General features: G+C 40.0%; 1 protein-coding gene across 4 annotated transcripts in view; it reads left to right on the forward strand.

The window, feature by feature from the left end:
• The window catches only part of PTPRM (protein tyrosine phosphatase receptor type M), a 655,839-nt gene that overhangs the window by 383,140 nt on the left and 251,505 nt on the right, over window positions 1–21,194 (forward strand). For all 4 annotated transcript variants that reach the window (XM_067547610.1, XM_067547612.1, XM_067547618.1 and 1 more), the window contains exon 11: window positions 6,652–6,754. In XM_067547610.1, coding sequence (XP_067403711.1) covers window positions 6,652–6,754 — 103 coding nt within the window. The remainder of the gene's footprint in view (window positions 1–6,651; window positions 6,755–21,194) is intronic.

Consider the following 21,194-nt stretch of genomic DNA (forward strand, 5'->3'; position numbering starts at 1 on the left):
AAGTGCAAGTGGAAGCAGACGTAAAATTGATACGGTCAACCTTCGCCAAGTTGGGTCTCCTGGTCGATGTGCAGAATTCAACCTTGACTCCCGCTCAAAGGATAGAGTTCATAAGAGCCAGTGCTAGATTCAAAACAAGCCAGGGCTTTCCTTCAGGAATCTGGATTCTGAACTATGTGCTCCATCATAGAAGTGTTGAATCGGTACCCCATCACCACGGCCTGAAACTGATGGGGCACTTAGCAGCATGCACATATGTCGTTCAGTGTGCCAGGCTACCTCTCAGACCACTCTATGCTTGGCTAGCCTCAGTGTATCCGAAGACCACATCTACTGGGTGATCTTGCTGTTCCCCTCCCTGTTAAAATCCTCCATTGGGGGCTCAATCTGCAGTTGGTTTTGCAGGAATCCCCTTCTCCACACCTCTGTCACTGGTCATCAATGCCTCAGCGATGGGCTGGGAAGCTCATCTAGGAGGACTCATTACCCAAGGTCTCTGGTCCCAAATCAATGTGAGAGAACTGAGGGCAGTACTCTTGGAATGTCAGACCTTCCAAACCCACCTGGAAGACAAACGTGTATTTGTCATGATGGACAATACAACAGCGATGTTCTATATAAACAGACAGGATGGAGCATGCTCCTCTCTCCTGTGCCAGGAAACCCTCAAACTGTGGGACTTCTGCATAGCCCACTCGATTCACCTCGATACATCCCACCTGCCCGGGTCACAGAATGAATTGGCAGACCACCTCAGCAGGTCTTTCGCCAACCATGAGTGGTGTCTCCACCTGGTTGTGGTAAATGATATCTTCCAGTGGTGGAGAGTTCCCCACATAGACTTGTTTGCGATGAGACGCAAGAGGAAGTGCATGCAGTTCTGCTTCTTCTGGAATCATAGCCCGGGATCAATTGCAGATGCATTCCTCCTCCCCTGGACAGGCCATCTGTTCTATGCGATTCCGCCAGCCCCGCTCATTCACAAGGTCCTGCTGAAGATCAGGAAGGAAAGATCCTCCATAATTCTGGTAGCCCCAGCATAGCCGTACCAACACTGGTACACCATTCTCCTCAATCTCTCAGTGGAAATTCTTATCAGTGTGCTGCTGGTTACGGACTTGATCACTCAGGACCACAGCCGCCTTCGTCACCCCAATCTAGAATCCCTCCACCTGATGGCATGGAAGCTTCATGGCTGACCCCTCTGGTACTAGAGTGCTCAGAAGCAGTCAGAGAGGTCCTCCTCCTCCTTCCAGCAGGCCCACTTACCTAGCTAAGTGGAAGAGGTTTTCCATTTGGTCAATGGAGAAGGGGAGTCCGCCCATGCTGTCATCAATATCCTTCATCTTGGATTACCTGTTACATCTCAGACAGCAGGGGCTGTCAGTGTTGTAAATCAAGGACCACCTGGCTGCAATCTTAGTTTCATCCCTGTGTTGCAAGCTGCTCAGTCTTCAGCAACCCTGTGGTGGGGCATTTCCTTAGAGGTTATATCCCCAAACGTGTCAGTTGATTCCCCACTGGGATCTCAGCCTTGTACTGTCAGGACTGATGGGTCCTCTGTTTCAACCTCTAGCAGCATGCTCACTTCACTCTGTGTCCTGGAAGTAGCCTTTCTTGTGGCCATGACTTTGGCCAGGAAAGTTTTGGAACTCAGGGTCCTTATGTCTGAGCCTCCTTATATGGTTTTCTTCAAAGACAAGGTTCAGCTGCACCCTCACTCAACTTTCCTTCCAAAGGTGGTGTCACAATTCCACTCAAACCAGGACGTATTCCTTCCAATTTTCTACCAAAGCCACACACCAACAGCTAAGAGCAGAGGCTGCATTCTGTGGATGTTAGACGGATCTTGGCTTTTGATATATCGAGAGGACTAAACTCTTTAGAAAAACAATGCAGCTCTACATAGCAATGGCAGATAGGATGAAAGGCCTTCTGGTATCATCACAAAGAATCTCTTCATGGATCATGTCGTGTATCAGGACGTTTTATGACTTGCGAAAATACCAGCCCCAGCACTGACAGCTCACTCCACAAGGGCACAGGCATCCTTAGCAGCGTTCCTCACTCAGATTCTGATCCAAGATATTTGTAGAGCCGCGATGTGGTCATCTGTTCACACCTTTGCGGCACACTATGCTATTACACAGCAAGCCAGAGATGATGCTACATTTGGTAGAAGAGTAATACAATCTGCAGATCATTGAACTCCAAACCCTCCTCCTAGGGAACTGCTTGAGAGTCACCTATTTGGAATTGACATGAGCAAGCACTCGAAGAAGAAAAAATGGTTAATAACCTTCCATAACTGTTGTTCTTTGAGATGTGTTGCTCATGTCCATTCCATTTGAAGACCCACCCACCTACCCCTGTGTCAGAGCCAGCCGGCAAGAAGGAACTGAAGAGGTAGGAGGTTGGCAGGGCCCTAAATATGGCACCATAAAGGTGCACCTCTAGAGGCTCCAGAGTTGACCCTACAGATACCACTGGGGAAAAACCTTCTGACGACTGTCACCTACTTGGAATGGACATGAGAAAACCATCTTGAAGAACAATAGTTATGGAAGACTAGTAACCATTTTTTAATATGAATTGGAATTACACACATGCATTGAGGTAAGATATGCCACATGCAGCTGCACCAGCTGTTTCTGTGAGCAAATCAGATCATTTCCCCCCAGCCTAGACAGGGTTAGACCCCCTGTTTTTTGGTGGAATTTTCAAAGGAACCTAAGGGACTTAGATATCCAACCCCCATTGAATTTTAAATAGGAGTTAAGTATCTATTGCCTTTAGCCTCTTTTAAAAATTGCAGCCTGAAGTGCTGTGGGAAGTGGTGGAGATGATTCAGTAGGTGACACTCATCCCTCTCAGTCAATCCTACGCCAAGGACACTTCATGCTGTCAATACCTTTCTCTGGTGAGATGTAAAACCAAGGTGCTAAGATCTCCTAGGACTTTCTACAATTGATGGGATGATCACCCTGCATTCTGGCCAATTTCCAGTTTGTGTAATTACATTTCAATCTCTCTCAATTTACACTGTGTTTTCCGTAAAATAAGATAGACTTAAATTTCTACCCTAATAGTGTTGTGATCCACTGTTAAACATTTGCCATGTTTCATCCCGGAATTGACTGTTTGTTAATGATGGAACCACCTACTAAAGTTGTCTGACACTTTCCATTATAAGATCTTGTTTTCAATTGCTTATGGGTTTACCAAACTTCAACTGATCAGGCTGAAATTTTCCATGCTGTCCGACTCAGGCTGGTTTGGTGGTTTTTTGTTTGTTTTTTTTTATTTCAGCCAACATGGTTCAACTGTTTCCAGGAACAAAGCTGGGAAATAATACATTGTTTTGCTCAAGTTAACCGTTTCTTTTAAGTGCTCTAACACCTCTGTCCTTTGGAAATTGAAATTTGGCAGGACAGGTGGCCTTTGTGTCAGAAATGTGCCTTTTCCAATCTCTGTGAAAATCCATCCACATGTGGCCCAAATTATCAGCCTTTGAAAAATCACAGCTCATACATGCTCCATAGACACTTGCTAGAATTTAACAACTAAAAATCTCTGAAGATTCTGTCCTCATTGAGCATACCTGAGTCTGTCATAGTTCCCAGCGCTGACCAGACTCTGTGTGGGCCATTCCCAAACAGTGTCTGAGCATGCTCCAGCCCAGAGCTATGGGGGCTCAGAAATACTTTCCCTGTAATGTCTGCACCCAGCTGCTCCTGGTTAGGATTGGGTCAGCCATCAGAACTGAGAACAGGAAGCCTATCTCTCCTTTGCTCTTAGTGACCACTCTGCTGGCACCCAGACAGCGTGGAAGAGGAAACCATCTGATTTGAATGCAGAGGGACAAAAGCTGGAATGGGAGGAGGAAAAGGAATAGTTTGGGGCAAGGAGTCTGGTGAAACTGGGACTGGAGCGAGGAAGAGAACTTAGGACTGGGAGTTGGGGAGATTTGGAGCCATGGTGGTGAGGAGGGGAGGCAGGGACTGGGACCAGTGAGAGAATTGGTGGTAGGGGACTGAGAAGGGAACAGTGAGATTATACAAGGAGCTGGAAGCAGGGGAGAGACTCGGACTGGTTGAGCAAGGAGACGGATTAGGAAACTGTGTGTGGGTGGAATGGAGGCTAAGGGGAAGAAAGATACGAGGAACTGGGGTGTGGCAGGAGAACTGGGACAAGAACTCCAAAGGGCAGAGGGGAAGGGAAAACAGATTGGATTAGAAGCCCAGGAAGGAGACTGAGAGCCTTTGAGTAGGGAGGGAGAAACAGATCTGACAAGTAGTCAAGAAGGGGAAACTGGGACTGATTGGGGACAAGGAGTTGGGGCGGGTGGGGTGCAGAATGGGGCCTGTCTGAGCAAAGAGACAGGAATGGGGTGGGGAGAAGAGGACAGATTGGAAGTCAGGGGGAAACTGGAACTCAGGCAGTGAGGTGGGAGGGGGAGACTAGGACTGACTGGGCAAGGAGACTGGGATGAGAAGCCTGAGGAGTGGAGACTAGGGCTGGGGAGGCAAACAGAATGGGACTGGGATACAGAGCTAGGGGTGTGGAACTGATGGGGCCCCTGGGACACAGATAGGTTGGAGGGGAAGGAGCAGAAAGGGTGAAGCTTATGGGAAATGAGATGAAGAGTCTGTGCATACTCCCCTCCAGAGCTTGGAATGGAGCCGAAGGTTCCCGAGGCCTGGTCTACACTTACTGGGTAGTTCAGCTGCATTTGACTGGAGATACACAAGATACTCTATGTAGCTTGCGTATCTCCCGTCAATTTCCTAACTTCTACTTACCCACGGTGCCTTCACTTCACTGCGCCGATGGGAAATGCCCTCCCATCAATGCAGCATTACTCTTTTTCTGGGGGTGGATTTAATAAATCGACATTCAGATTGATTGAGTGGGTCTCCTCTTCAGCTCAGTTGATCCCGAAGAATTGATCTGACGGTAGCGAATTTGTTGCCATCAGTGAAGACATACACCTAGTATCACCATTTCTCTGCTGTCAGCAAATATCTGTGAAACCCACTGGCAAAGTGTCCCATCCCCCTCTAGTCCTAGTACGCATAGAGCAGTGGTCCCACAACTTTTTTGGCCCTGCCAACTTCTTACCTGGTCCCTGCCCCGGGCCAGAAGTGGGGCCGGGAGTGGGGGGACAGCCAGGCCGGGGCCAGAGCTGAAAGCAGGGCCTCAGTCAGGATCAGGAGTTAGGCGATGGCCAGAAGCAGGGTTGGGAGATGGGGACCAAGGCCAGTGCTGGAGCTGGAACCAGGAGGGGTGAGTAAGGGTGGCCAATTTCTAATTTGGGAAAACCAGAAACTGCCTCCTGTTCTGCCTCTTCCCTAGTGTTTGGCAATGGTGCAATGCTTCTGGAATGCTGTGTTCAGTTCTGGTGTCCACAATTCAACAAGAATATTGATAAATGGGAGTGTGTTCCAAGCAGGGCCATGAGAATGATTAAAGGATTGGAAGATATGTCTTAGAGTGAGCTCCGTATGTTCAGTTTAGCAAAGGGGCGGTTAAGGGGTGACTTGATCACAGCCTATAAGTTCCTACATGGGGAACAGAAATTTGAATATGGAAAGTTCTTCAGTCTAGCACATAAAGGTATAACAAGATCTAAGGCTGGAAACTGGAGCTAGACAAATTCATAACTGAAACAAGGTGCACATTTTCAATTGGGTAATTAGGAATTGGAACAATTTACCAGTGGTTGTGATGGATTCCCTGGAAACTTTTACATTAAGATTAGATTTATTTTTTTAAAGATATGCTGTTGTTCAGTCAGAAATTAATTCAGAGAAGTCCTGTGCTATGCAGAAGGTCAGACTAGATAATCTCAGTGGTCCCTCTGGCCTTTTAACCTATGAAGCAATGAATAGTGTGCAGTAAATAAGACCTAGGGCCAAACATGGAACAGTGAAGATAAAAGAAAATAGTAATTGAGCACCATCCAGCCTATGTACAGAATGATGTTTTTAACAATGAAAAAAGTAACAACAACAATGTAACTAAGGCCTTGTCTGCATTGAGATTTCAGCCACCAATGTAGACAGTTTGCACCAACAGTTTACTCTGGTTTTAAACCAGGATAAACTGCGCTAATGCTAATCCTGTTGCACTGTTGTAAATGGTGTCTACCCTGTGGGATGGCACCACTAGCTACAATAATGGCTGAAATGGCCATAGTGACAAGATCTGAGGGTATCTCTGATGTCCACCCACCATAAGTATAGCAAGAAAGTTGGGCCTACATTTTCAAAGTAATCAGTGATTTTGCACGCTTTAATTTTTTGGTGCTCAACTTGACACCTTAAAAAAGAGTTTTGATCTTTACAGATTGGGTTCTCAGGACTCTCTCAATGTCAGGACCTTTGATGGTATATCAAGTTGGGTAGCCAGATTCACTAGTCTCAGTGAATTCACAGATTTCACTTTTTGTTTTGTTTTTGTTTTAGTTCTGTGTTTCGGTTTGGTTTTTCTGAAGTTATTTATTTAATTATCTGCATTTAACTTGTGATATTGTTCTAGTTCTGTATTCTAATGTGGTCTTTATATGTGTCAAATGGATTTTTAAAATAAACTGTTAAAACAGACCTGGGAATAATTAGTCTATTTTGCCTCTTGTTTTTTTTCCCTTAGCACCCTCTATGCCGCCGTATGAATTGGAAACACCTTTGAATCAAACTGACAGTACTGTGACAATCCTGCTGAAACCTGCACAGAGCAGAGGCGCTCCTGTCAGGTATAAGGGGGGGGGGGGGAATCTTTACAAAATTAAAACTAAATTGATTAATTTCTTGAATGTGTGTTCTGGGGATTTTCTACATAGAAACCAGTGTCTAAATCCATGTCTGTATTAGTGCTAATTAAATTAAATAACTGAAGAAAATGAAGTGCTTTGATGTTGAGTGTTTGAGTATTATTTAGAGGATTTGATCCAGATGCAAGTGGCTTGTTCTTTGAAGATAAGGAACAAAGCCACAGTGCTTTTTGTGTAGGTGGCTTCTTTACTTCTTTAAGGTAATTGCTTACTACAATGTTAAGAGTTCAAGGACATATCCTGACCTACTATGTTTTTAATATCTGCTCTTTCTGTTTACCTTAAGGTTTACTTACATCTATTTAAGACTTATAATGTTAACTAATACAGAAAATGGATTGTAAAATTAATAACATTTAACTGTTAGACCAGTTTGGCAGGAAGAGGAAAGAACACTGAAAAATCAATAGCTCAACCTGTTTAGCTTTTTCTGCTACCCATTTACATGGATATAACTTCCCACTTTGTAATGATTTGTATTCCACAAGCAGATATATGATTGTGTGTAAATCTTACAATGTCTAGTTTAAAAGAATACCATTCTTTACAGAAGGGAATAGAAGAATGACCCCGATTACTTTGAATGTAAACCAGTCAGGAGTTTAGCAGTCTAAATACTTGTAATTACAGACTACAGAAATACAGGTTTTTGAAAGATTCAGGCTCTTTACTTTTGAATTATCAGGTAGATTCTAAAACAGTAAATCCTATTGTTACTACAAGAAAGCGTTTACATCCATAATTAAGAACTATCAAAGTGTGTTGTTTGCACTTTGTTGTAGTTTTTGATAATTTTTGTCAGTTTCAGAAGTATTGGTTCTGATCTTTCCAGATATGAGTAAATTGAACTAATCCACTGCACATTATTATTTAATGTAGTATTACAGAAAGGTAGCCTACCTTCAATTAGATTATTTTCTGTTTTCTGTAATATAACATATCTATTTTTGAATGGCTGAGTCCAAAAGAAGGCAGGTGCACCCCTATATTTAGATCTTTTTTGAATGAGACATTTTCTCTTGGGAACATATGAAATAGTTGAGAAAAAAATGAAAGCAATAAAATCATATTTTATCTGAACTGGCCTGTTTTACAGATTATACTAGAACTGGAAATACATAAAATTTCCTTCTTTAGTCTAGGTTTCCAGTTTCAAACTATTGTAACCTTGTATTAAATAACTTTCAGTTCATCTTATCTTATTTCTCAGTGCCGCTATACAGTCCTGAATATAAACATGTGGATTAAAATGGCACAAAATAGTTATGTTACAACATAAACACAAGCTTGTTAGACCGTAACTAAAGAACAGGTTCAGTTGCTTTTATCTAGCCTACTGAATTAAACACAGTTGATTCCTGGCAGTATTGATAGGTTGAAAATCTAAACCATAATACAAAGACTCTAGTTGGGAGCTTTTAAAATTCCAGGTAAGGGGATCAGTGATTAGGAAAATAGAAAGAGGGATTTAGAGTAACGTCAAATTATGGAGCTGACAGAAGCAGATGAACATGTGGCAGCAAATTTACAAATCTTTCGCAACAACACTTAAAATAAAATAGTTGCAGATGCCAAACTAGTAGTGTAAATAATGAGTGAAAGAGAATAAAATTTAAAGTGAGAATTTCTTTAATATTGTTTAAAATTTTACTGTACGTTACACTCAGACATATTGTCTTTGCATAGTTTCTGGAACACATTCTGGGAATGGATTTTATTTTCTTAATTTATATTCATTGGGTGTTGAAAATGCAGCTATATTTCTTGTACGCTCACTAAGTAAGATTGTTGTCTATTGATTCTGTTATAACCACCCTGCTTCGTTAATGCAGACTCTTGGGATTGTACTAAACTTTCAGTGTAAATTATTGTTGTCATTTTATTGATCAACACATCAGCTGCGTCACATACAATTATTTAATTCCTTAGGTGGTTAGGGAAAGTACAGAATCTGGTATTCAAGTCAGTGATGCTAATACTTGAGATAACTAAGAGCTTTGGCTTCTTTTCCATGATTAAATATTTTTCTTTAATGAAATATAAAAATCTTATTTTTTTTTTACTTTGTTTGTTACCCTCACCCATGACCACAACATACAAAAACAAATGCTTGTTGGTCAGCAATTAGAGAGCGCTTCAAAAAGCAGACTTTATAGAAATGTTTGAGTCTCTATTTGCCACTGTAAAGTTTATGTTAATCATGGAGACCGAGCTGTTTGTCAGTTTTAAAAGAATCTTACACTTTGACATTATAAAATGTATTTTAACAGATTTAATACAGCAAAATATTGTACAGGTTGGTTGTTCTGTCTTCTGTTTGGTATTTGTGCGTTTTATGACTGTTACTTGATTTATTTCCAGGTGATATTTCTGTAAATAATAATTAATATATTCACTTATTTATTTATTGGTTTAGCTATAATGATGATTAGAATATTTATGATTTACAAGACTTTTTTTCCATTGAGTCTCTAAAGGCTTCTGGTCCAGTGGAAATTGTCTGAATATGTTTATTATATGTAGGTCTCTTTCTGCAAAATAAATAAAATAGATGTGTTAACGCAAGTACATTATAAAAAGATGTGTAATATTTAAAAACCGTACCCACTAGTATGTATATTTCAATAAGTATATGCTATTAAACATACGTTCAAACTCTCTTCTACACAACAGTTGTGCTTTCATCTTAGTATGTCCCCAAACTGAGCTTGTGCTAAGTGTATCAGGAAAACCAAAGACACAAAAATGCAGGATCAGATTTTCAGCAGGTGTACATTGGTATGGCTCCATTAACTTGGATGGAGTAACACCATCTAATAAGGATCTAGCTCACAGTGAGAGGGAGAAAGTAATCCTCAAAGACCATATTTATTTATTTATTTATTCATTAACTATAGAAGGAGTTGGTAGATACTCCTATATTCAGGTTACCAAACATGTTCTGTTATAAACCATTCTTGTGACTTTTTTTTTTTTTTTTTTTGGGGGGGGGGGAGGGGAGGGGAGGGGAGAAGCTCTAATACCTCCAACCTTTACAAAAGGCCTTTGAAATTTGTCAAGGAGAAAGATGTCAGGCTAAGGATGGGTCTTTTCTTTGTCCTATAAAATTCCATTCAGGTTAGCGTTGTTATAAACTGTTAAATATCACTGTTGACCTTCTCTCACTTGTGTCATCAGCAAAATATTGCCAGCATGCAAAAAAATAAACATAAATAAAATGAACTGACCCAAACATGAACATTTTAAAGTTTTGGGACCATGCCACCACCAAAGCATCAGCACATACTGCACTAGAAATACCTGGCAGCTGTCAGAGTAGCTATAGTGGCATATTGGGGGAGAGTAAAGACTAAGAGAAGGAGAAAGCCAGGACATACCGGGCTTCTCTTACCATCTGACCCTGCTTTCTGGAGCCAGCATATGGCCCCAGCAAATCATTGTCCTTCTGGGATACTACATGGAATATGAGCTTTCTCAACTCAAAGGAAAAAAAAAACAACCAAACACTAAAGAATTCCATACAAAAAAGTCATGTTAAAATAAAGTTAGTTAAGTTGCAAAGTCAAGCATTTGAAAGTTAGAAAATAGCAGAACTAAGGTTACCAGTACAACCTTTATTCAGCCTCCTTTTGCATATGCTTTATGATTCGGTCTTCAGTTATATGAACACATACTATTTTTTCTAAAGGGACGCTGCCTCATTTCATTGCACAGGATGGACCCACGAGGGCAGAGTGAGGTTTACAGGGAAGCAAGCGTGAATCTGTCATTTACTCCCTTTTGAGCACTTGACTTTGCAGCTTTCCTGACTTTTTTTTAATGTAGCTTTTTTGTATGTAATTTACATGATATTTCATTCAAAACAAAAGGGTATCCATTCAGAGCTTTAGTTGCCAAAGGGGTTCCAAAACCTAAACCTTTCTAATGGTACTTGACATGGCACATCCCGTACGAATTATTGTAATTTTGCAATATTGATATTAAATAATCTTCTGAAAGGTCACCCCTAATCCAGACAGCGTCACACTCCCTACATACACACTGGCCAGCACAATAGGCTGACCAAATGAGGAGTAAATAGCAACACACACACAGCAGCGAGGCCATAGCTACTCTGTACCCGGGAATTACAGGAGGTATCTTGGCTCTTCATGAAAAACAGCATCTTAGTTCTTTCTTTGGATGTGATGGAGCTCCACTCTAGCCCCTGTCTAGGGCTGTGCCTAAATGGCACTGTGGACCCCCTAAAGAAAGAGGGGAGAGATGTACCTACATCCGGCTTTAAATAAAGTGAGGTCAGAGAGCAGGATGCAGTTTCATGCATGATTTTTGTATGCAGATTCCACAAGTGTGAGCACAGATCCAGGGTCTGAGCACATAAGCATTTAGGCATTTGAATACTGAATTGCATGGTCAGAGGCCCCGTTTGCACATATAGTTACCCAGTTCAAATGCAGAAATGTGGTAACAGCAGTGGTACTCTAACAGTTTGTATATTGGAGATGCTGAGAGCCATTGAACCAAACTGTAAACCCTGTATATGATGGAAACCACTTCAAGCCAAGGGAAGTTGCAGCACCCCTAGTTCCAGCACCTGTGGGTAACAGCACATGCGTAAGAAGGCATCCAAATGATTGTAGATTTAACTCTGAGCTTTGGCCCTTCACAAGCTTATCTATGCTACCTTTATTGATGTATTCATTTATTTGTAATATCCCCCATTCCCACTGCTGGCAGTATATGAGTATTGGTGCAATGGTGATAGACTTCTTAAAAAATGCTAGAGTGGATATAGTTGAAGAGGGAAAGACATAGAATTAGAAAGGGAGAGATATAGACACCCGAGGAGAAGAAAGGGTAGTCTCTACAAGGTTTTCCTATTAAGATGGGATGCAAATTTTGCCTTTTACAGAGCATACTGAAAAACATTCTAGATATCAATTCTCAGATCAAGAACTGGTTGTGGTCAAATAACTTACCAAAATTCTGAAATACTGTATGTTCAACATATCGCATTTTAAAATACTGTAAGACTCTGCAGTCTAACTGGCATCAAGTGAGTTTGATTTTCTTGTAGAAATGTCTTTTATTTGCCTATCACAACCTTCCCTGTTGTTTCTACTTTACTTACAATGCATAATTTAGAGGTCTGTGAGGGTGTAGAGTTGAATGCTGGTTTGTGGGGTCAACTCCTGCTACTTGCCGCTGTCTGCAAACTGTATTTCCAAATCATAATTTTACAACCTGTAAGTCAGCCAACAAGCTTGCTAGAGGAAGTTTGAGATACAGAAATGATGGAACTTTATTGATGCTCATAATTGTCATTTCTTTATGGCAAACAAGTATTCTTATTTACAGCTGAAGAGTCAATTTCAGTTTCATTGAGGGAGCAGAACAGTAACTGTATGCTGTAAAAATGTTGTAATCCTTTTTCATTAGGCTATAGAACTTGCCCTTGAATTTTTACTGTGCTGGAATTAGAATTTTCAGTACAGGTTGCCTAGGTGCTCTTACAGAAATTCTGTGTGTTATACTGGCTTGTTTTGAAATTTGCTTGATCATTTTGCTGCTACTCCCAGGATCCCTTGGCAAATGAGACTTTTGAGTCCTTAACTCCTACACAGGTAGTGCCAAGTGCCACTAACAACCCCACCGATGTTACCTTTCATATATTAACATGATTATTAAAACTGAATCCATAACAATTAAAATAAAATAGATCTTAAGTAACTCCAGTGTTAGAAAACGATGGGTAGATTATATCATACATCTAATCAGATTATTTTTCTGTTTCATCTGTGAAAAGTCAGAGTGGCGTAGGGTGGCCAGATAGCAAGTATGAAAAATCGGGACAGGGAATGGGTAATAGGCACCTATATAAGAAAAAGTCCCAAATATCAGGACAGTCCCTATAAAATCAGGACATCTGGTCACCCTAAGGGGTGGAGACTGCTCCTCTTCCCCCATAATAAATGACACCTCTGTTGGTTTGTTGTCTCTTGAGCGTTAAAGGAAGTAAACAGTGAGAAAAACATGTTTTGCCCATTAAAGTGAGCAGATCAATCTCTGAATATATATACACAGAGCAGAGTCATTTTTACAGTCGTTCTTCAGAGTAGAACCACGCTTTAAGCACTGAGTCATTATGTCCCACGTTTTTAAAAGTGCACGCACACTTCTATGCCTGCCTGACTTCTATGCACATAATGATCAGTGCATGCACGCAAGTCCACTGTTAAAAAAAACCATAGTAGAAAGATGCTGTTTCTCTCTGTTCCTGTATTTGTCAAAGTAAAAGCAGGGCTTTGTTTTGTGTTTTACTATATTATCTGTAAGGATTGGTGTTTTACTATATTATCTGTAATTCAGGTAAAGTTCCCAAAGTAACTGAAGAACAGGATTGCATGAAAATGTATCTTTTGACAATATTTGTTTTTTATTTGTTTATTTTTCCCCTTTTTGAAGAGATTTATCACACTAACTACTTGTAACGTCAAAATTGTTGTTTTGTTTATTAATATTACCCTGGCTCCTTTCAGAATTAACACCACTTAGCACTTGGAACTGTTGGACATATAGAGTGATATAATCCTTGTCTTGAGCAGCTTTCAGTCCATTAATGTTACTATATAATATACATCTGCCCTATTCCCAGTTGAACACTGGGATTTTGCACAGTGTGTCTTATGTCCTACGGAAGCCATCTTTTCCATAAAAACAATGGTAGCCAAGAAAATTAACTTATTCTTTATCATGCAAATGTGGTTACCTTATTCCACAGTGACGGGCAGAAATAACCTGGGTCACTCTTAATTTTGGTATCCACAACTGCTTTCTTTGTTTTCAAATTATCCTAGAGAGGTTAATTTCACCAGAGTTTGAAACTCATTAGTTTTTTGCCTTTTAAGGGCCACATTCCAAAGTGAGGTGAGATCCCAAGTGAAATGAATTGAATAGTTTCTAGTGACCATTCATCTACTTCTCAGAATCATTATTTGGCTCAACCTAGTCAGCCATATTTGGAAGTCATAGCTTCTCAGGCAGGCCAGGCACTGAGATCCTAGTGGCGTTGCACTTCAGGTCTCATATGCATTGGCAGTATTGTGTAGAGATCTTCTTTTGTCTTGTTTGGCTCTTGCAAACTAACTCATTAGTTTTCGTGAATATTAACACTGACTGATTCCAGAGGGGTAGTCGTGTTAGTCTGTTTTCAGCAAAACAACGAGAGTTCTGTGGCACCTTAAAGACTGACATATTTATTTGGGCATAAGCTTTCATGGGCAGAAACCCCCTTCATTTTAAAATAGTCACTCTTCATGCATCCAAGAAAGAAAGAAAAAGAAAATGTCTACTTTGCGATTAGCTGTCAAAATCTCTCTTAATTCGCACATTTCTAATTCGTCATTTCATAATCTCTATAAATTAGTACATTCATATGTAATCTCTATTAATATCTATACATTTGTACATTCCAAATGTTAAGGTAATTTTTAAATGCATTTCCTAGTAGAAGTGGATCAAGTGACTGAGCAGAAACTTGACAATGGGTTCACATGGCCAATGGCCATTTTCACCATCAGGCCCAAAATCTGGTGTGATTTTCTTCATTTCAGGTTCTGTAAAAAAAGCCTAGCTCTAATAATTACTGAGCATTAGGCTGAATTTCCTATGGGTATTTGTCCTTCTACAATGGCATATTTTATCCTGCAGCAGACCCCGGACTTTGTCTTCTACAAATCATAGTTAAATGTTTATTTGGTTTTTCATTAGTGATAGAGTTGAGTGTTTGTGAGTGAGTAAAGTGCTCCCAGAATTTGCTGGACTAATAACGTTGGCATCAGTGCAGGCTCAGTGCACGTCTTCCCTCAGACTATCAGTTACATCTCTTGAGTAGAAAATACCACCCATACATAACGGTGCAGTGTTTCTGTGCTGTGCTCGAAAGGGTATTACAATATGGCCACGAAAATATCTATTTGCTTATGATTCAAAATATACTTTTTTTCCTCGGGAGAAGCCCCATTTCTGAGTGAGAATAACATTGACTGGCGGTGCCCCGCATCAGTATGTAAAGTTTGGTTCAGACCTTTTGGTGTGCATATAGAGATAGTTTATGGCGTTTAACCCTGGACCCTCACTGAAGGCAATGCAGAGTCACACCACTACATCACTCTAGGAGAGCTACAAAGAGATCCTGCCTCCTGTGTTTTGGGGGAGTATGCACACTTCATCATCTCTTGGGAGGCTGCTATGAATAAACCAAGCACACATCCTTTTCTTCAACTGCTTTTGGATGTCTTCATAGATTCATACATTACAAGGCCAAAAGAGAGGCCATTGGGGATGAACTAGTCTGATATTCTGTATAACACAGGCCATAGAAGTGCCCCAAAATAGTTTCTTGAACATACATTTTAAAAAATTGTCCAATCTTGATTTAAAAATTGTCAGTGATGGAGAATCCACTACAACTCTTGGTAAATTGTTTCAGTGGTTAATTACTCTCACTGTCTTTCAGAGGTCTTGTGGCAAGAACATGTCACCATGCAATTAAAATTAAAGACTGAATCATAATGCAAGCATGTAAGGAAGCAGAATTAAGGTTGCAGGAGCAAATTAAATTCTGGCATTTCATAACTTTTAACCTAAATAACATTATTTAGCATAATTGTTGTGCATGTAATTGTACCGGAGTAGCATCTTGAGCAGACATTCCAAGCAAACAAGTCAGTGCCCTCATTTGATCACAAGTAAAATTAGGGAATGAGAAGGAAAAGGAGAAACATCATATGGAGAGAGAAAACATAAGCTATTAATGTACTCCCAATGAAACATTACCGTTCTATGCTAAAGAATTTTTCATTTTGCTGAACATTAACATGCAAAACTTTTTTTCCACAATACTCTTCATTTAAGCAGGAGGAGAAATCAGTAGCATTTCCAACAAGTGTCATGACTGTAAAGCATTACTAAGTAAAAGCTAAATCTGCAAAACCAGATTACATTAAATGACATAAAGAAACATTACAGCCACTTGGTAGCCTGTACAACCGACAGCAACTACTGTTTAGTAAGGAGCTAAAAATGCTTTATCTTAACATAGATTTGAGAATGGTAAAATTGATATCTAAGACACTATAGAAGTGTGGAGTTTTGGAAGAGATTACTGTGGGGATAGATGATGGGGATAAAGTGATTAACTACATTCTAACATTTAGAATTGAAACTGTTCTCAAGATTAGCATTACAGGCCAGTGACAGCACAGAGCTAGAACATCATCTGTATTTAACCACTGTTTTAATCCTAAAGTCTTTAGAATCTCTCATTTATGCCCAGATTTCCCCTGGGAAGAGCTGTAAGGGGTCCCATTGGCAGGAACACTTCTGTCCCTGGTGTGTTCCTACCTGCAGAGAGAGAATACAAAGTCAGGATTCATTTACCACAAAAGATCTGCAAGTATGGGGAAGAAGAGACAATGCTTCAAAGATTTGCTGTTCCCCTGGACCTGCCCAGCGTATTCCACGCTGCTGGCCAGGGCCCTGCAGAGTCTCCACAGAGGAACATGGTTAGATTCAAAGGAAAGGGGAATGATGCCACAGAGGCAGCTATCTCCTTTTCCAGTTTCCTGAGCTGGGATCCACTGGCTCACCCGACTCTCCACTTGTGAGAACAGAGACTATGCTGTGGCCCTAAGTTGAATAGAGAGAAAGCTGCGGGTATGTCTGCACTGCAGTTAAACATCCATGGCTGGCCCAGGTCATCTGACTTGGGCTAGTGGGGCTCAGGCTGCGGGGCTATAAAACTGCAGTGTAGACATCTGGGATTGGGCTGAAGTAAGTCAGTCCCTTGTTCTCTGCTACAGCACAGCACTGCAAGTTACGGAACAGCCTTGAAGGAGGGGGAGGTTTGAGCAAAGCATTCTCTCTCTGCGCATGGCCTGCTAATTCTGCTGCATCCAGTTATTTAATTCTTCAGCCTAATTTCGGAATAATTCTCCAGCACAGCTGTGGAATGGAAAATAGGCTCAATTCTCCAGTGTTAACATACATTTGCAAATCTATTAGCTGGTCTCGTGCTCTTGAAATTATTTCTCAGTTTCTGTATGGGATGCAAGGATTTTGATCCATCTGCATGTGTGTTATTTTACATTTACATGTATATGTCTTAATAACTGTCTTCTGCTGAAACAAGAAAACGAGATACGTCCAGTTTCCCATAGCGATAAGTTTGTGTATTGTAACATTTGCAAAGCTTCCTTATCTCATGTGCCTTCCCCAAATCATCACTCCAATAGTTTTATTTGTTAAAAAGCACAGAAGTAAAGCAGTAGTTACTAAAATCTGTTTCTTATAGGTGGCACACTCTGACCATAACGGAGGTACATCAGATATTAATACTTGTTTTTCTTCTAGAGTAACTTTCATCAAAATATTTCAAAACATGTTGTTTGAGAAACCATACCATCAGTTCATGTAAGCCAATGGTATCCTGTCTCTTACAGGATCTACTCCAGAAAGTTGGGGAAAACAAAAACAAAAAACACCTATAATGCACCTGGTCACTTGCGCATGGTCTGGGACTGAAGATAACCTCTTGATTCCTTAAGACCATCATTTTGTTTTTTGAACCACAATTTGCCACACATAGCCACAGATTTTGTTTGCAGTCTTCAAATTATCCAACCCCTTCCTAAATTCAGCCACAATATGTAATTATCTGACCTCCAGCTGTTGTGAATTCCTTAAACTGGTTAAGAAATGCCACTTTATGCTGTAGAGTGGTGTACAGATCTCAAAATTAATTATTCATGATGTTTGGATTTGTGATCAGGCACATTCATCCTATTCAGATATATGAAAAAAGATAGCCTCTCTGTTGCTTGCCGGAACTTATCCTCTGTTCTCTTAGTAGACCCAGAACATTATTTCTCTTCCTAAGGTTGGAGGGAAGAAAAATTGGGTCCCTTATCTAGTCCCTTCTATCCTCCGCATTGTAGAGGTAAGGAGACAGCATTGAATTCTCCTGTGTTGAGGAAAGAAGACCTGATGGGCTCCTTCTCTCTTTTCATTTTCCCTAGCCTCTGTGGTTGGAAGGAGGTGGGGAGACCCTGACCACTCGAATGCCACTGACTCTTTTGTTAGAACAGGAAGTGCACTGGTGGCACTATTTGGGTTGAGCTAATGGAATTCCATCTAGTCTATTCAGCAATGGAACCCATGGTCTGCAGTTGTCTCTCGGCCTCCTTGGACATGAAAGGCAGTCAAATATTTCAGAGTTCAGAATAGCACCAGTGTGTCACAAATTTGTGACAGTTTGGTTTGGGTTTGTTTTTCCTTTTGCTTCTTCTGAATGATCTGCACTTTAATATAATTGAGTATTTATAATCTCCTTTTGCGAGACCAAATAAAAAGGGAAGGACCAGTCAGCTTCCACTAGGCCTTTCAGATATTTGCATACTTCATCCAAGTCCCCTCTAATTCAGTTCCTTTCCAGGCTAAATAATCCTAGATGTTGCTTTCTTTGATTCTTTTGCTTAACCAGTTTTTAATCTATAACAAGACTTTGCCCTTTACTCTATAATTGTTGGTTGTTTTATAAATTGGTCTTGTCAACCTGAGAACTTGTGAATTAAACAATTTAATGTTGGCCGATAAAGTACTTTGCTTGCTGTGTCCATTGTGCATTTTTCTACTTCTGTTTACACACTTGCCTTTTTTCTCCTTTTAAAAGGGAAATAAACCAAAGAATATGAAGTTGATTAAAAAGCATTGGATTGCGCTTTGGATTGTTGTAAGTGTCCCAAATGTAAATGCATGGCAAACGTAGTTTTTGGCTTGGGTCCAAAAGTTATTGGCACAGTTTCAGCAAACCTCATTGAAATTGAAAGCATTGTTAAAACCCTAAAGGGTCAAGAATTCAATTTTCTGAAAATAAAAATCTTACTTTATTACATAGCGACACATTTCAGCTTGCAATAGTGTGGAAAGATCACGTGGTTCTCATGAATTCACTAGTATCCATAGGATTTAGATGTTATATTGTTTGAACTGATTTGGCAAACTTCTGCCCATTATGATATCAGTATATAATCTAACCACATTCTGTTAAGGCTCTCATAATGCAAATGGACTCTGCATCCATACATAAACTTCACTGATGTCAATGATTCTTTGGACAGGCCTAAGAAGCCTTGCAGTGTAGAGTCCCAAGATACAGGTATATTAACCTATATTGTATTTTTGGTCGGAAAATTAGAGATACTCATTTCCTGTTGAAGACGGTGGGGGAGGTGGGAAATTAATATACTGCAACATCTGTTTGAAAACTTAGTTTGAAGGTCCCCATTTTCCGGCTATCTTTAATTGGACCACTATTCCTGCAGGCTCAGCATTGGAAATGCAGTTTTGCTCCTGCTAGTGTTGGAGTTGCCTGGAGTAGCAGGGGACTGGACTTGATGACTCACATGGTCCCTATGTTCTTATGAGTCCATGATTAGATTTAATTGGCCTAAACTAGATCTGTAATGAACTGTGCCTGCAAAAATAAAGGCCAGTATGTGAAAATCTAGCCCTAAGAAACTAAGATTTGGCTGCAAGAAAAATCTATGAAAAAGTGTTCATCCCTCGAGGAATTTACAGTCTAAATAAAGGCAATGCAAGAGCACCCTGTGAGAGCCAAAATTTCTTTTAAAATGATGTGTGGCCGGCTTTGACTTACATTTGAAGGTCTACTGGAAGAAGGTTTTCATGACGTGAGAGTGGTTTCCCACTGAACTAGGGAGGGTATAGAGATGATTATTTCAGGTCTTAGGGGACAGCATGGAAGAAAGCACAGAAATAAGACTTTGGGAGAAGAAAACAAAGGGAGCAACAAAGTAAGTTTTATTAGCAGAGAGCAGGAAGTAAGGGCCATAAGTTACAAGAGCAGATAAACCTTGAAAACTTTAAAAACGTCTGAATTTGGGATTGGTTCTTTTTCGTGGCTCATTCATCAGTAATAATAAGTGGTCTGATCCTGTGAAGTGTGAGTTGAACACCTTGAACTTCTATTGAAGTGATTGAGTGCAAACCACAACGCACCTCAAAGTAGTTTTCAACATCTTGTAGGAATCGGATTATTTACATATCACTTGATATCTTCCGTGCAAGAATAATTTTATAATAGAGAATAATTTTCACAAAACACTCATAAATTACAGACCTGGAATCTTAAAATTCCACCTTTTCTAAGGGGATTTGCTGTCCTGCAGGGTGAATTTTATTGTATAACAGAGTTTCTGTAGGATAGATGGAATTTTAGGGCTCCAAGGTCGGATGTAGGCAAGTGAGTTTAGTCATGTTATATAGATAGGAGAAAACTGAAGCAAAGGGGCTTGCCCAAGGCCACAAAGTAAATTAGTGGCAGAGCTGGGATTAGAACTCAGTAGTTCCTAACTTCCAGGCTCAATCCAGTAAACCCTAGCTGTATACATTATTTGTGAAGGTGAATGAAATAGAAAAACTTTCATTGATAAAAAAATCTAAAATGTTCCGCTATCAATATTTTTCAAAGTAATCAGGTTTTTTAAGAAGGCAAAACCACATTTGCTTCAGTTCTGCAATGAGCATCAGCCTTAGCTGACAGGAATAAAGAAGTTTAGAATCAGCTGCTCATTTTATTTGTTTTATTCCATTTACTATGACCATTTTGGATAGTGTGTACAATATTTTCTGCTTAATTATAATTGGTGTGTCTTTGTGTTAGTTACATAATTTATTGAATTATGCTGACTTGAAGGAAAAAAATAAAATGCACAGATAAAGAGATTAGTTAAGAAAAAATCAGCTGAAAAGATCTTTCATCCAGGGATAATTTACTCTAAATTCTGTGCCTGATGTGAAGATTAATATGAGATTGCCTGTTAGGGAGCTCTCAGCCTGATTCTAATGTCCAAGTTGTTCTTTTATTAACGAAAACCTCCATAACGAAAGGATTTTTTCACCCTGCCCTTTGTTCACAATATGCGACTGTAATTGAGTTCATATTTCTCACCCAACCTTTCAGCTGTAATTAATATTTTATTATATCAGATTTTATCACTAAATAGCCTAGCAGCAGTGTATTGAGTCACACACGCTCACAAAAAAAGGCAATAGTGAGTTATTGATGCCAAGCAAGATCCTTATAATGAGTTATGGTTGAGAGAATACAAAGTACATTCACAGTATCCAGCTAATATTCCAAAGCAATGTATGACTTATCTTATCTTGATCAAACCAGGACAAAGAGAAATTAAAGTTAGAAAAATGGAATATTTAGCCCAGTGAATCTATTTATGTTATCAAATGTGTGTGGCACCTAACAAGTGTCTGTGCAAGACCA

The sequence above is a fragment of the Emydura macquarii genome, unplaced genomic scaffold, assembly GCF_026122565.2.
Source record: "Emydura macquarii macquarii isolate MOO-44397 ecotype Brisbane River unplaced genomic scaffold, CSIRO-AGI_Emac_v2 contig_212, whole genome shotgun sequence".
NCBI lineage: Eukaryota > Metazoa > Chordata > Testudines > Chelidae > Emydura > Emydura macquarii.